Source organism: Motacilla alba, chromosome Z (genome assembly GCF_015832195.1).
Source record: "Motacilla alba alba isolate MOTALB_02 chromosome Z, Motacilla_alba_V1.0_pri, whole genome shotgun sequence".
Taxonomy (NCBI): Eukaryota; Metazoa; Chordata; class Aves; order Passeriformes; family Motacillidae; genus Motacilla; species Motacilla alba.
Window position 1 is genome coordinate 60,364,534 of NC_052046.1, and position 16,040 is coordinate 60,380,573.

At 38.4% G+C, this 16,040-nt stretch overlaps 1 protein-coding gene across 5 annotated transcripts; it reads right to left on the reverse strand.

Moving 5' to 3' along the window:
- Positions 1 to 2,674: 2,674 nt before the first annotated feature.
- On the reverse strand, positions 2,675 to 14,670 carry LOC119696093 (programmed cell death 1 ligand 1-like). 5 transcript variants are annotated; one of them, XM_038125627.1, is made up of 10 exons: positions 14,263 to 14,477; positions 13,198 to 13,407; positions 12,167 to 12,276; positions 10,041 to 10,109; positions 8,995 to 9,345; positions 8,255 to 8,536; positions 7,362 to 7,472; positions 5,743 to 5,793; positions 4,702 to 4,767; positions 2,675 to 3,713 (listed from the first exon to the last, which is right to left on the reverse strand). In XM_038125627.1, exons 4-10 carry the CDS (start codon positions 10,093 to 10,095, stop codon positions 3,691 to 3,693), a joined length of 939 nt encoding a protein of 312 aa, XP_037981555.1. In that variant the 5' UTR covers positions 10,096 to 10,109; positions 12,167 to 12,276; positions 13,198 to 13,407; positions 14,263 to 14,477; the 3' UTR covers positions 2,675 to 3,690. The 5 variants fall into 5 exon arrangements, with proteins under 5 accessions (XP_037981555.1, XP_037981557.1, XP_037981556.1 ...); XM_038125628.1 differs by lacking the exon at positions 14,263 to 14,477 and adding an exon at positions 14,505 to 14,670 and having other exon boundaries at positions 2,679 to 3,713; positions 12,167 to 12,213; XM_038125624.1 differs by having other exon boundaries at positions 2,679 to 3,713; positions 12,167 to 12,213.
- Positions 14,671 to 16,040: the final 1,370 nt, after the last annotated feature.

Below are 16,040 nucleotides of genomic sequence, written 5' to 3' on the forward strand. Positions count from 1 at the left end.
CCCCTTCCAATATGAAAGTACTTTGTTCTATCAAACAGCTTTATCAATGGATACATCTTTTCATTTTTCATCACTCTTTTAATTTATGATGACATAATGAGTAAGAGACATAAAAGAGATACAGATGTGTTTGTGCTACAGGTGGGACACACATACTCTTTTGTCTCCTATTAGATTCTCAATGCTTGTGAGAATTGTGCTCTATCTCGACACAAAAAATGATTGTGGCTTTACTCCTGCAAATCTTAGCTAGTTTGAGATGATGCATGATGATTGCCTGCCTCACAGTTACAGACTGATTTATGAAATTATGTCTACTTCTGCCTAGTACAGAGCAAACTAGTTCAACAAAACCACTGTTACATTGCTTTATTTTCCCTCAGTAAGCTTATATTGTGTAGCCCTGTCAAACAAAGTAATTCATGGGTAGTCTCACCTTTTCCTGGAAAAGCTCCAATGACTTCTGTGGCAGAAGTCAATGATTTGGATGACAGAAAAGAAACACCAAAGTTACTTCACAATGACCATCACCATCTTCTACTCATTCTGAGCTAGTCCTGCCTACAGTATGTTTTCTTCATGTGTTCCCAAATTGGAACAAGGAGATAACTCAGGGAAATTGCTCAAGAATCAGTGACTTGGGCATCACATGAACCTTGCCTTGGGCATCACATGAACCCAGTAGTATCTGACTTGCCTGGGACAGTCGTATATTTGCAGAGCCAGAGAAATATGGAGACAGAGACAGGGAATCTGAGACAATATGCTGAAAAACCAGAAGTCTTACTGTTAAGGTCTGCAAAAGCACAAATTCCACTTTTAATACCTCTGTTGTTTGCTGGCTAGCCCATGTTCGAATGATGCACTATTGGAATTTTTTTAACCAAAGGGGGGAAGGGACACAGTCAAAAGTCCTGCAGTTTTGCTCCATGAAAAGTTGTGCAGGTCAATAGCAATGATTCTATTTTTCATATTATTAGATCTTTATTGGAATTGTAATTATCAATAGCTTTCATATTCTACAGAATTAAATGCCACATCACAAAGCAGGCCACCACACTGGTTCATAATTACATTTGTAAAATAAATGAGTCCTGAACTGAAATAGCAATAAGCCAATTTTGATTGTGCACAGGAATCAGGCTTTTCTGAGCGCTTTTGGAAATCTAATAATGCTTGGCTACTAGGAAGTAAAATGCAGCTTATTGAAGCTAAGTCTGCTCCTATTTGCTGCTGTATTTTGTCTTCCAGATATCCGAAAACACTGAAGCATCATACAAATGTTTTTAATGGAAGGAAATTATGTTATTACACATATAGTGCTTAACTACATTTTTTGTGTTAGGATAGGAAGGATTTCCTCCTACCTAGTTCTCATGAACTAAATGTGTTCTATTTTCACTTTGGTGTGTATTCTCCCTCTGTAATTTCAGTTGACCTGAAACCACTTATGGCCCTGAAGGATAAACATGTGGGCCTGTTTCCCTATATTCATAAAAGTGAAGCCACAAAACTTAAATAATACTTAAAGCCTAATTTCTAAAATAAGATTAGACAAATTCAGCTTTGTATTTCAGAGAAGTATAAAAGAGAGCTTATTTAGTGAGGGCAGGTCTTTTCACTTTACCTGTTATTCACCACATGTCCTGCTTTTCTAAAGGACGTAGCAAACTTTTATGCTTCCTATCAGCCACTCAGGAATTCAAGCACTGTCATTTTAGAAGTTAGGGTTCAGCTAAAGAATTTCTAGTTTTATCCCCTCATTTCATTATCTTACTCGTCTGATATACAGCACTTTCAACAGTAACTTGCCCTTTCTCCTACTGGGAAAAGAGAAATGTAACAGTTCCTGCTGTACAGTAGAGTTTGATAAAGACATTAACTTCAGTTCCATAACACTAAGCAAGTACTGCCTTGCAAAGGCTTATAAGAGCTAACAAGAGGAGACTTCTTCACTTTTACTGTAATATGCACACAATTTGTCTAGTCTCAAACAGGAAGTAGAAAGTGAAAAGCTCATCTTGTCTGGAAAGGGAATTATTTATGTGGTGACATGATTCTGTATTTTTGTGCTGAGTCAGTACTTGTCTACAAATGGCCCTGATACTTCAAAAACATCTCTGTAGATAATTAAAGTTGGCTATCACCTTCAATGACATCCAGATTCAAAAAGCATCTTGGGAAGTAGGAGGAGATATTCAAGTTCACATAGTAACCTTGAACAGTAAATGGGAAGAATCAGTATCAGAATACATAAGGTCTGCAATGATTCAGGGAAATGACTCTGTAGTAACTATTTTACTTAACTGTGGTTGACCAACCCCATTATGATTCTGAGAGATATTTCTCTATTCTACTAAATAGGACAGCTTTCTGAGATTATTAAACACAGCCTTGCATTAGCTAGTTTGAATACTGCCAGCAGTGAAGCACTGGCATTCATGAATGAGGATGTGTCCACATTCTTGGGACTGCACAATATATTATTTATTTTCTAATTAAAAAATAAAACCTGAGTCCAATAAGATTCCAATTCTCTGCCAGCTGTTCTTTATGGGAGCCATTAGAGGGAGGTCATGGCTGTAGACTCTCTCCTACACCTAAATCTCAGATACTGTTTTTTCTCAGAAATATGCAAATAGAGCTTACACTACTTGCCAACAGGTTAAGGAAAGCATGAAAAACCACAAGAAAAATAAAATTGTTTATTAAAAAAATACAACTGTGAATACCACTGTAATCAATTTTTTTCACCTGTGTATGATCCCCCCCAATAAAAGCTATGCACTTAGCAAAATGTAACATAACTTGTGAAATGGGATCCAGGAACAGGTTTCTTCAGCGGTTCTATATAATGACATGTGCATGTATTTCATGTCCTAGATGTAAGTAGGTTTTACTTTTTCCATTCCTAAGAAAACAAAATGGTAATCTAAAGCAAGGGCTGTTTTTCCTAAATGTCCAAAGAATTGTATTATCCCCAGAATGTAAATCAGAAGAGAGTGAGCAGTACAAGTAGTGCCAGCAATATAATGAGGAAATTAAATGCCAAAAATGTTTTTCTAAGAAAGATATCAAAAAGCTCAGTATTATTTAATTTCCAAACCATAGTTACCAAGAGTTTTAAATAATTTTTTTCAGGATTAGCTGAGAGCATCTGGTATTTTTAGGACTAAAAATGTCCTGTATGTATGGCAACTTGTCTAGTTGCACCTTTTATGAGGATCAAAGTATTGAAAAGATTCTTTAAATGATGGAAAACCAGTTATGTGCAGGAAATTGAGAGCTCGGGTGAAGAAGGAAGAAAAAAAGTTTCAGAAGATGATCTATCAGGAGCTAGCTATGAAAGTCATGATGGTCATAGACCTAAAGTGCTTTACCTGAAAGATACATTCAATTAAATTAAATCTTTGAAAGACACATTTGCCTAAACTTGAGAAGGCAGAAGCTTTGATATTTAAATAAATACCTCAATATCTAGCCACATATACAGAAGCCTGCACTCAATAATTTTTTATGCTATAATTATTATCTTAACTTCATTACATTTTTTGCTGTGTTACAACAATATAGAAGATTGCCATCACACAATAAATATAAAAAATTAATATCCCCTTCAATACATAGAACACAGAACATTTGAGCTGTCAAATCTTCACAGTAGAGGGGAAAAGTCTTCCCCGGTTCTCTCTAGGTCTTCTCAATTTGCATATCTGTAACAGAAAGAATTATATGAAAAAATTATCAAATTGCAAAATGATGAAGGCACAGAACACTTTATAGTTTTGCACTCCTTTGCTAGTGTTTGAAGGTACCAAAAGGTTTCCTTCATTGTCAAAATTAAAGATCTAAAATTAAATTAATTAAAAGATCAAACAGGAAAAGATGATCATGGGAGGAAATAGAAGTGATAGTTCAAACATACTGTTGGGAAGTGCTCTTTAGCAAATAAAGTGAGATTCCTGTTGGTTAGGTCCCCCTTTCTTTCAAAACCTTTAAAAATTCTTTCACATACATTTAGTGCTCCCTCTGTCAGTATTCTCAGTGGCATATCCCCAGGCCCTAACTCTTTGGCTTGGAGATAACACTTGCAGGACCTGTAAGGTAACTGCAGTAAAGTGTAGCAGGGAGGGATTAGGGATGCAATTAATGCAAGTGCTTTAGAAGTCAGCAAAAAAGTGAGAGTAAAATAATTTCTCAATAATTTCACCCTCCTCTTCCACACCATAGGATGTTTCATAGATTTGAGATATGTGATCATGTATTTTCTTGCTTTGTTGAGACAGAATTGCACAGCTTGAGGCCTGCACAAGTGGCTGTGACAGGTTCCTGTCCGCTCCCTCATTGCCATCACCACCCTTACAGATATGCATGAAGAACTCTTTCTATAGCAAAAGTGCAAAAGTGCAAGCTGGAAAAAGCGACTGGTTTGGGTTTTTATATATCTCCACATCACATTTTCCTTTGTATGTCTTTACTTTCTATTTTAAAAACCAGATTCATTATTTGATGTAACAAACAGTACACAATGAGTTATGATGATGAGTTTGTTAGAATGGGAGGCTGTATTATCTCTTGAAGGCTCTCTCTGTTGAAACAAGAGGCTAAATAAGCCAGCCTTGAATCAATGCTCCAGTGACCAGGGATGGTTTATGCTGTGTAAAATTTGCTACTAATTTTTCCTTCATCATTTATACTTACATTTCAGCTCTCTGTCTTCAAAAGAAGCAGCTCTGCTGTTGTGTGTATCCTTATCTTTTGACAGCTCTGTAAGCAAAGAACATACATACACGCAGCAGTGAGCATAGCTTAAACTTTTCCTATAGTGATAGACCTGTGTTAGAAACTGCCACCTCAGTCCACTCAGGATCTAGAGTGAGTGACTTGAATGCAGAGCAAGGGATGAGATTAACACCAAATGCTGTGTCTGTTTGGGTAAGTATTCTCAAGAGAGTTTTTCTTAGGAAAAATGCCAATAGCCACCATGAACCAATTTTCACACAGCAACTTAATTTGTGGTGGTCTCCAAACACCCATACCACAAATTAAAAACAAGTTAGCCAGTAACCATCTTGAGAGGCAGCAAAAGGATTTTAATCTCTTCTCTCCTGCTGTGAATATTAAGTCTCTTTGCTCTTTACTTCATATCCTTCAATACCACCTGTCATGGTGGTACTTTGTGGTACCACATGGTGGTACCACTGAGCTTTGCTCATAGTAAATAGCATCAATATCACAACACAGAAGCTAAAGCTTCCCTGAATTTCTCTCAACAGGGCCGAACTCTCTGTCATTAATGTTGTGACAAAGACTCTCAAATGCATGCTATGATACTGGAGAAAACAGAGGAATGTGCCAACGCAGTTCAAATTGCAGCAAAAAGTCTAAACATCAGGATGTGCTGCTATTCTGAGGTATTATGTTCCAGGGAGCCTGTCCCATCCTATTGCAGACTTTCCAAAACACAGCATACTGCTCTGTCCTTTTCTTGTGCATATCAGGAGTGCATCAATTCCTGGAACAAAAATGCTTTTCTTTCCCATTTTCCTTTCAAAAGGACAACACAGTCATGAAAAGCCATTCTTCAATTGTAATTTATAGTTGTTATGTAAATGAAATGTAGAAAACAAAATCAAAATGGAATTTAAATCTCCATTTGGCTGTCACCATTACGAAGTTAATTCTCAAGTAATTATTTCCACAAGAATCACACACTGCTAGATTTATATCGTATGTACATACTTGCTATTGATGGACTCGCCACAGGTGTTCTGTTGCCCTTATTTGCTCTAGCTGAAAGAAAACAAAAGAAAACAATTTTAGAAATAACCCAAAATACTTGCTTTAGCTCTAATGAGGAGCTTAAACACACTGGTGGGAGGGGCATACATTACATAGTGTAATCATCTGTTCTCAAAACACTAAATTTCTTCCAAAACTTTAAAATAAATTCTTCAGTGCTCCCAGTCTGTTGGTTTCCTTTCCAACTTCATTTTCTTCTTTCTAAGCCAGAATTCCATTGGTACTATGCATTAACATCACTGGAAAATACTTGTTCTAATGGTTTCCCATTGCATCTTTTCACCCAGAATTTGAACATCACAGAAAACAGGGAACAGGAAGGGGATCATCTTCTCCGTACTTTTTGAGGAGAAAAATGCTCTCATTCTGGGAAGATTCTGTTCTGAAAAAATCACTTGTCTGGTAACCCAGGACAGCTTATGGTTTAAGGCAAAAACCTATTGTCACTAGTTTGGCTTTTGAATCTACTTGTAGTTTATCAAACACACACACTCACATGTGTTTGTGTGTATAAATAGATAGATATGAAAGCTAATGTGATGTGCATTATCATATACACACACAAACAATAAATATTAGTCAGGCAACCTAGGAAATTTTTGACCTTCAGTGAAATCCCCAGTGGGATTCTTTTGAGCAGTCAAGGATTTTGCTGTCCCTTCTTCCATTTTCATGTTCTCCTCCTATTCCTATTATGTTCGTAGGGCAAGCATATTCTTATACTTGCAGGATTATCTACAGTCCTCTTGCAGCCTGTTAGAATCACCTGCAAGCCTGTTAAGCTTATGAATACTTCTCTCAGGACGTTTCCATAGCAGCCTCCTCCCCCACCCAACCTATGAAAGAAAAATAAATTAACAGTACTTCTTTCAGTTCAAGTAACAAGTTTAAAACCTTTTTTTTTTCTTTATTTTGAGTGCTAGCTATAGTCTTTTCATACTCAGACAACCTACAAATTATTTCTTCAAGTCTTTTATTTTGTTAGCTAGCAAGTGAAAACAAATTATTGCCAATGCTTTAGCTTTTGAACATACTGTGATGCTGAAAATGTCCAATATTAATTCAGGAAGTGACTGAGAAAGCTCAAAACTTAGTAAGAAAATCAATGAAATATTCACTTTAAAAGACAGGTGCTCTCACAGTTCAGTGAAATTTTTCAGAGAATGCTGAAAAAGAACCACTAAAAAGCCTCCTGTACCTGAGTATCCTGTCTGCTACCAGTATTCTGGTCCTCAGTCAAAAGGGAGGACACAGAACAGAAACCTCCAGTTTCCAGTAGGTAAAAAATAAGTGTTTTGATGTTGCAATAGGTTAGACACTAATCTTACTGCTTACGTCCTTACCTATAAAAAAGATTAACAGACATGCATGGCTAAGTGGGGTTTGTGAGGGGCTTATAACCTGTTTCACTCTGCCAACTTGCTAGTATCTACTCAAGTCCAGCAAAGAAAGAGAAATAAACAATATGGTGAAAAACTGTCTCATTCAACTCAGCGAGAATGAATTAACAGAGTAGATTGATAATAACTGAGCTAGTCTAAAATGAATAATTTGCATACCTTTTCTTTTGCAAAGCAGAAATAGAAGCACTGATCCAATAAAAGCAGTAGCAATAAGTGTTGCTCCAATAATGCGTCTGCTCTCAGTCTGGAGAATGCCATCAGCTGAATCTTCAAGAAAAACAGGTGGTGATAAGACATTATATAATTGCATAGGATCCTCCCTTTGCCTTTCATTTTCACTGTATTATTTTTGCTATGAGCAATTAAGACATGATAACAACATTATAGATTGTTGTCTAAGTTGGTGTTAATGGTGCACATAACACTTTTTCAAATCAGGCTGGGGGTAAGATAGAACATATTAATATTTGTCTTTGTTCTCTGCATTCCATGTGATAGTGCCTTTGATCACATCAGAATTCTGCTTGTCGAAGTGTCACATGTGGCTTAGTTTCCCATCAGGATTACAGGAAAAAGGTAATTGAGAAAGAGGACAGAGTTCCTTTCATCTGGTAATGATTGCTCTAAATGTGAAGGGTAAGTGGTCTCCTTGAATCCCAGATATTTTTCTTGTTAAAATCCAACTTGCCCATTGAAAGAATTACTTAGTTTTCTCACTTGAGACCTTCCTGTTTCAAACCCTTTTCATGTCCAAAAAGTGTGAGTGCACAGGTATTTTTAAAACTAGGTGGTGAGCTGAACCAGGGAAATGATCTCACTAAGAAACAGTCTGACAAAGAGAAATACTATTTTTGAGTTGGATCAGGTCTCCAGTCTGGTTGAAAATTTATCAGGCTACAATGCAGAAAAGAAGAATCAAAAGGAAAAGTAGCAGAGGAGCTGCCCAGTTAAAAGGCTGGAAAGAGAAACAAATCACAGTTGATTCAAGTGGGACAAAATTACATTAGCACCTTGAAGTGTATTACCATAAATTAAATTAGAAGTGTTACCTGTAATGTGTAAAATGGCAGTTGTATTTTCTTGCAGCTCTTTATTCCAGAATATACAGTAAAAAATCTCATCAATTCCACTTTTGATTGTAAGGGTACTTGTCACACGGTACAACTGGTCGCTTGAAGTTTCAAATATTGTGTTTGCCTTATAAGTCAAATCTTCATGGTTTCTATTTTGCCATATCACCTCAGCTTCTGGGTATCCTTCTGACTGACACGTCAACTTCCATTCGTTGCGTCCTGTGTTCACCACTCCTTGGTTTATAATTCTGTAAGGAGCTAAACGATTGGAAAAAAAAATCATTACCAATAGGAAGCTAGAACAACAGCCTGTATTAAATGAAGGACAATTTTCTTTTTCCCCAGCCCCCAGAGTCAAGTTTCAGCTTGGATTTTGACAGGAAAAATAAGTAACACTATTGAGTCTGTAACTGGAGGTACAGGATTTATTACAATTTTGATGTGGTTTAAAAAGCTCACTAGGCTTTATGGTCTTTGTACTCTACACATGATTTTGCAACCTGATTCCTTACATGTCATAGGGGATTTAAAGGACAGAACACGGATTCAACCTAAACAGAAGTGCCAAGTTACACAGCTGCACCAACACCATTGGACAGCTCCTGTCTCCGATGAGGTTTCTTTAACTGCTAATCCAGATATATCTTACTTCAGGGTCTCCTCTGAAATCTTTTAAGCGTATCAGAGTATTGAACCTCTGGTAGTAGCACACGCACCCTTAACTTTCAGATGGATTGTCTTGTAGTCAGCTCCCCCATAGACAATAACACAGCGGTAAACCCCTGCATCTCTGAGCTTCACGTCAGTGATCTGAAGGAGAGACTGTCCCAAGTTCAGATTCTCTTTCAACAATTTTATTCTTCCCCTAAAGTCACTGTGCTGATTTTTGAAGTCTTCCTCTCCTTTGTGAAGTACATAAACCTGCTTCAACTCATCTTTCTTTTCCCAGCTGACACTTAAATCTCTAAACTCTAATTTCCCATTCACTGGAAACGTGCATTCCATGGTCACATTGTTCCCACGTTCCACAATGCAGAGTGATTGAGGAGCTTCAACAGTGAATAGAGCTGAAAAACAAAATTTGGAAGAAAACTTAAGTTTTTAAATAATATACCTAATCTTTGAAGTCATGTCTTACCACATCCATAGGAAATTTTAAAGACCAAAGTATCTGCTCTCTTCTGAAAAGTAAAACATTTTGGCATGTAGATGTCCAAGTGTGTGACAAAACACAAGACCTTTGCTGTATACACACACAATGAGTACTTATATCTGCAGACACCTGCTTTGTGCACACACACAGTGTGATGCTGTACTAAAAACAGTGAACTGTATATGCACATTCCCTCAGCTGTTGCTTTGAGAAAACACTGCTGTGGTAACAGGCAAATGTTAGGGCCTCCAATGGGAATGTTCTGTTTATATAAATGCCAATTGTTTTTTTACCCACAATGTAAAAGAATATATAACATTTCCCAGGTTTGATAGAGCCTAGAAAAACTTTGGTGCAATGCCAATGGTACCTTGTTTGAAATGGTGCCTTGGCTGGAACCCTGACAGGGATTTTAACTTGGCCCCATACCAAAATAAATGCATCTAGTTTAATGTAAAGCCATGCTTAGACCTTTTCACTTAAAACATTAAGGAAAAAAAACCTCAAATGCTAGCAGCTGAAGGAAAACTATAGAAATTAACATTTCTGTGCTTATACGTGGAAAGAAAACATACTAAAATAGTTCTACTGCTTTTTACAGCTTCTTACCATTTAGGAAATGCCAGTAGAATAAAAATACATACAAAAACAAAGGCCTTCCCATTATGTAGATGGAACCTAAAACAATAAAAAAATAGACAAATATAAATAAATACTCATTTTCTGAGTTGCACTGTCAAATACACTTTATGGTCAATCCACACAAAGAACTGGACAGGAGACACTGAATTCCACCCTATTTAAAAACAGGATGAAACTGCACCCAGTAGATAATCAGGCAGAAATCTTCCTGCATGGGTAGGTCCAGAAAAAACCTCTTTATTTGCTTTAAATATCTGTTCTTGACTATGGCTAAAAAAATCCTTTATCATTATCTGTTGATAAGTGAGTAAGTACTCACAAATACCCACTTGTTCCCCTAACTATAGTAAGGAATGTTGCTCCCATTAGGAGGATGAAAGAATTTTCTGTACTGTCAGAGCAGGAAATACAACTTGGTTCTTCTCCACCTTTTCGCTTTATTTTAACCTACTGTGAACACACCCTGCTTTTTGACCTTGGTCCCACAGTACACAGCAGAAGGATCACAAAGTTACATATATTGTGAAAACAATTCATGCAGTAGTTCATCTTGTAACATGTATTTACGCAATAATAACTATGAATCAACTGTTCACACATTAGTGCCTTAGTAAAACAGTGACAAAGCCAGTCAATCTACAAGCAGAATCTATTGTCTTGAATTTCTGCTGCTTTACCTCTGAATACAAAAGTCATTTCACTTTTCTGTCAGAAGTTCTTCCCCTCTTTACTGACATAGGTTTTATAGTCCTACACAACATTTTAACATTTTAAAATGCTTATTAATATCAACTCATACTTTAATCTTCACACACCCACTGCTTTTGGTAAGTCTGTATTTTAAGTCATAAATACAGAAAATGGTAATTTTTTTTCTAAATAAAGTTCTAATTTTGGCCCCACAAACATCCACAAAAATAAGGAAGGATTGCCTTTAGCTGTTTTCTAGTGGTAGTTTCATAATCTGTATAAGAAAATAGACAACTGTAATGCTCATGACACTTCCTAACTGATGAAATTCTATCTTGACTGCCATTCTTCACTTTTTATATTTTGTCCTTCCTTCTCTGATTGTCAACTTTAAGATGATAGTGAAAAAACAATTTTGTCTTGAATTCATAAGACACATGTGCCCTTACAGTGCTGTGGCTTAAGGGAACTAGACTCCTTCTAACAATTTGATTCAAGCTACTTCTTTTCCTCAGATTGCTGCTGCCTGATCTCAACAGCTGATTTGCAGCAAGCAATGCATATAGAGCTGAGAAAGGAAGGCAATCCACTACATTGTTAACAATGTAAGCATAGTCTGAAAACAGGTGCAGAAAAAATACAAAGACTATTCTGAGGGTGCAAAATCTGATTAATTGATAAGTCCTAGGCTTCATAAAGTGGTTAGGTACCAGACTTATTCCTTAGCCACAAGTGATGTCCTTGAAAGCACTAGAAAATTGCAGCCAAATCCTTTGGGTCCCCGAGAGCTTCTCTGAACGCCTATGCATCAGAATGCCTCCATCATGATTCCCCTGCTAGAGTAACAAGCACTCCAGACCACCAACTAAGCTCCAAAGTAAAGCTTCTCAAACAAGATAGAGGTATACCCATCACACAAATGTGCCATAATCACCCTTATTCTGGAGACAAGCCTACCACTGAGACCTGACTCGGTATTGTGCACTCCCCCTGTCAGAATGACCAGAGTTGCGGCACACTCTGACTCAAAATATTTTCTATTCTTTTTTTAAAGTAGAGGCTGTAGAGGCTGTAGACTGCTCATAACAAAGCAGACTGCTTGAACTAGTACACTGTTTGGAACAAAGAGTATGCGCTCTACAGTCAGGATACTGAAAGATACCCATACTCCTGTCAAAAAGGTGGATAGTACCTTATCCACCTTTTTGACAGGAAAAGTGAGTGTTGGCATGATCTCCAGGAGAGATGCTCTGATTAAATCCTGGAAGACAGACAAGTTAGCTTTTATAGTCCTAAGACCCATGTTTATGTCCTGCAATTGCTGACACTTATTACCATGCTTTCTCCCACTGTAGAGGAAAACTAGCTTTACAGTAGACAAAAGAAGTATGACTATTACTTACAAATTTCCTGAAGATTGAGAAAGTTTGCTGCTGTATTCAATTTTTCACTTTCAGAGGGAAAAATTTGCAGGTCCAGGTCAAATCCAGGTGTGCATGCAAAAAGAAAACCACTGCAATAACCATTATAGAACCTTCTCCTGTTTTACCCTGAGCAGAAGAATCCTATGGATCAGTTTGAGACCTTGACATCAATCAAAGTCCTTTACTAGAGCTATCTGCTTGCTGTTTTTCCTACAGTACCTACCACAATGCCCTTTCTGTCCTCCTGCCAGCTTCCAACATCTGTGGCAAATAGTTTTTTAAAAGCAAAGTATATTCTAAACTGTGCAAATTGCTCCTCAGTACTGCTGCTGCTGCATGTTTCTGCTGCAATCAAATGAAAAAGACAGGAAAAAACAGAACTATTTGTCAAAAGATTTCATGTGACAACTTAAATGTTGATGTAACTACACCTACTTCTTTAGGAAACTTCCCCATTATTGGAAAGTTCCCCAGCAAGGAAAATTCTGTATTGCTAACAGTGGTTCGCTGTAACCAAACACACAAATGCTGCAAAAATTAGAGCATAAAATGCCGTGGGCATTTTAAGAAACACATAATACAATCAAAGCTATGTGTGAGCACCAGTCCTTGGAACACCAATTGCAAGTGGTCATCCATCTACGCAAACTCGGGGTCCCTAGATTATTATTCTCAAACAATGCCAAAAAGCTGCTAACAACAACTAGAACTTTCTACACAATTTTCTCATATCTGTAAAGGCCATAGGAATAGAAATAATGTAGGAATAACAGGAAAAGCATTTCCTACCCTTGTCTTGTAAAGACAGATATTGTCTTCCCAAGATCTGGACACAGTGAAGGCCCCTTGCCTTGCTACTGTGTAGTGACAAAAGAGTTCTTAATCCTATGTCCTACACTAGCAAAAAATAGAGAGCACTGTCTTTTTCATTTTCTTAATTCTAGAAGTCCTTTAAGAATACAGAACCCCCCCTCCCCCCTCAAGCATTAGAAGCAAAAGGAGGTACTCACATTAACTTGTAGACTGTAGAGGGAGAACCAAGTCAACAGCACAAAATACAACTCTAAACATATGTTTCAGTGTAAATTCATTCTCTCAAGTTGTCTTCACATACACCAGAAAAGGGTTGAAATTCTCAGAGGAGTTAAAATACTGTAAAATGAGTGCTCTAAAATTTTTCACTGTTTTCTTCTTTCCACTTGACAGCCTGCTCACAGTATCTGTCATGGAAGAAAAAACACGTAATGTACAAAACTGGTTAAGGTTCATGTTTTTACTTGATGTGTGAGATGAATGTGGAAACCATGATATATAAAATAGCTGAATGTAACATTTAAGTTGTAACAACCTGAAACTACCCTAGGAGATTGAGGGGGTGGATATTTGCAGTAGGTGAGACTGATAAATGTTAATTTCCACTGGTTTTTTTTTTTTGCTGCTCTTAAAAATAGGCTAAATTATATTGTCTCAGTAAAGAAAAAAAAAAAAAAAAGGTGCAACAGAAAGAAACTGAAACACATTTATAAAATACTGTGAGAACGGAGAAGCCGCCTTTCAATGTAGTGACATTTCAATATCAGGAAATTAGTTTCTGCTTTTTTATCGCTTACCTTGAGGTCACAGGGTTGCATTTTCCATGTAAATTTTTAGCAGCAAATAAAAGACCAGGACAAGTGGTGTTTTATTTTGTTGAGTTTCTTTTTGTTCTTATTGTTTAATTCTGTTGTTCATAGACACGTACTCATACACACACACATGCACGCACATCTACATGCACACAAGCACATTTTACTGCACAGTTCCATACTGTTGTGGAGTTTGAGTTTCGGGGTTTTTTCACCTGTTTTGCAACAAACTTCCCAGACGCCTATCTCAGTCCTGCCTGCCACGGGGCATTCCCAAACAAACACCTTCAGGGAGAGCGCACCCGGGCAGGCTCGGGTGGCCCCCGTTGCCGTGGTCACCTCAGGGTGGGATGGGGTCGGTGTCGCACCGGGACGGGCTCCGGCCGCCGGCAGCTCCGCGCCCCGCAGCGCTGCCGTGCGGCTCCTCCCTGCCCGGCGGCTCCTCCCTACCTGGGGCTCTCTCCGCGGCCGCCGAAGCTGTGCGGAGCGTCTCCCGCCCCATATCGGCCAGGCCTCGGTCGCAGCAGGTGATTACAGCCCGGCCCCGGCCCCGGCCCCGGCCCCGGCCCCGGCCCCGGCCCCGGCCCCGCGTGCGCCGGCCGTGGCACTGCCGGGAACTCCTCCCGGCCGCGGCCCTTCGCGGAAACCCGTGCCGAAAACCCCCAGTGCCGCGCTCCCGCGCCTCACGTTACCCAGCGCTTCAGCCGTGGCGGAACAGGGAGCTCTCCAGACAACTTCTCTGCTCCTGAGAGCCGTGGGCTCTAGAAAACAAAACCAAAAGCGACACCAGTTCCCCTATCTCACCCTGTTTCCCTTGCCTTTTCCTTATCCTTTCTTTTTTAACATGGTGAGATCATTTTATTCACTTTCTAAACGGATGGCTTGCATGACGGATATGTACTCATGCGGAGCATGACTGGTGACAAAGGACTAGAAATGATGGCACAGTATCCAGGGTGTCCGTAAGTTCCAGGAACTATGTCCTGCTCCTCCAGAGACAAACAAGCAATTTATTTAAATAGCTCTGTTCTGTGCCACTTAAAGAGCCTTCTGGGAAACAACCTACAATTTAGTAACGTAATAATGCGATCTGGACATACAATGTTATAAATAGGTTTTTTGCTGCGATAATATTTCTTACATTATGAAACATAAACCTAACAAGATCTCAGTCATAACTTTTCTGTGAGAAAGCAACCCTGAAATAAGAATATTACTCAGGACATTACCAAAGAACCAAAGAACAGTTGTGAGAGCGTTTTACTAATGAGTGTATTTACAGGGTAAAATAAAAATCAAATACAAAATTGTGATCCAAGATGGCATACACATCTCAGACGTGTACTGAAGGAGGGAAAGGACGCCCAAACTCCTCTGCTCTCTATGCCCTAAGCATCAGGTACTGCCACCTGCAGTATGAAGTTAATGGTTTTGTGGGCCATAAGCCAGCAGGTGTTTAAGAAACCACAGGAATCCCTACCTGGAAGCCATCGGGTTTTCTGTTGATACAGCACGTTGATGTGGAGGTGTTTAATAGCAATCAGTTTAATTGTGTTCAAATCTTCCAAAAACATATAACATGAGTCCCTCTGAAAGAAGGCTGTAGATATTACATTATGCAATAAAAACTCCTCTGCACACTCCTCACACATACCTCCAGACAGACAAAGACTGCTGTCCCTGCTGCTTCCAGGCCCTTCCTGGGGGATATCAGCTCAACAGAGACACATCTCCGCAAGCACAGAGAAGCACAGGGGTCTCAACACAGGTAGGAGCCCAAATAAAAGACTTAGAGGAAGCTCATAAGCTTTTTAATAAGCTTCAAATTGTTTAGCAATAAACATGACATTTGTAAATAGCAAATTTAATTACACAGCTGTGTGGTGTACATGAGTTAAAAAAGAGTCATGAAAGCAGACAAAATAATCATAAACCAAGCTGTGAAGTTTCTTTCCAGTAAGAACAAAAAATGACTACAAAAACATTCCAGAATGAAGTGGAAGCTTCTAGTTTATGATAAATGCTTTAAGTTAACTAAGAAGATCAGATAACATAGGGACTTCCCCTACAGCAAACAAAAAATGCTGTGTCAAAGCTACAGGCTTATCTTAGCTCTGTGTAACTGCTAGGATTTTCCTTCACACAATTCCTATTTTCAAAAGTCAAATAATAAACCAAAAAATTAGGTAAAAATATTCAAGGTTGCAATCATCTTTCTTCATTAATGT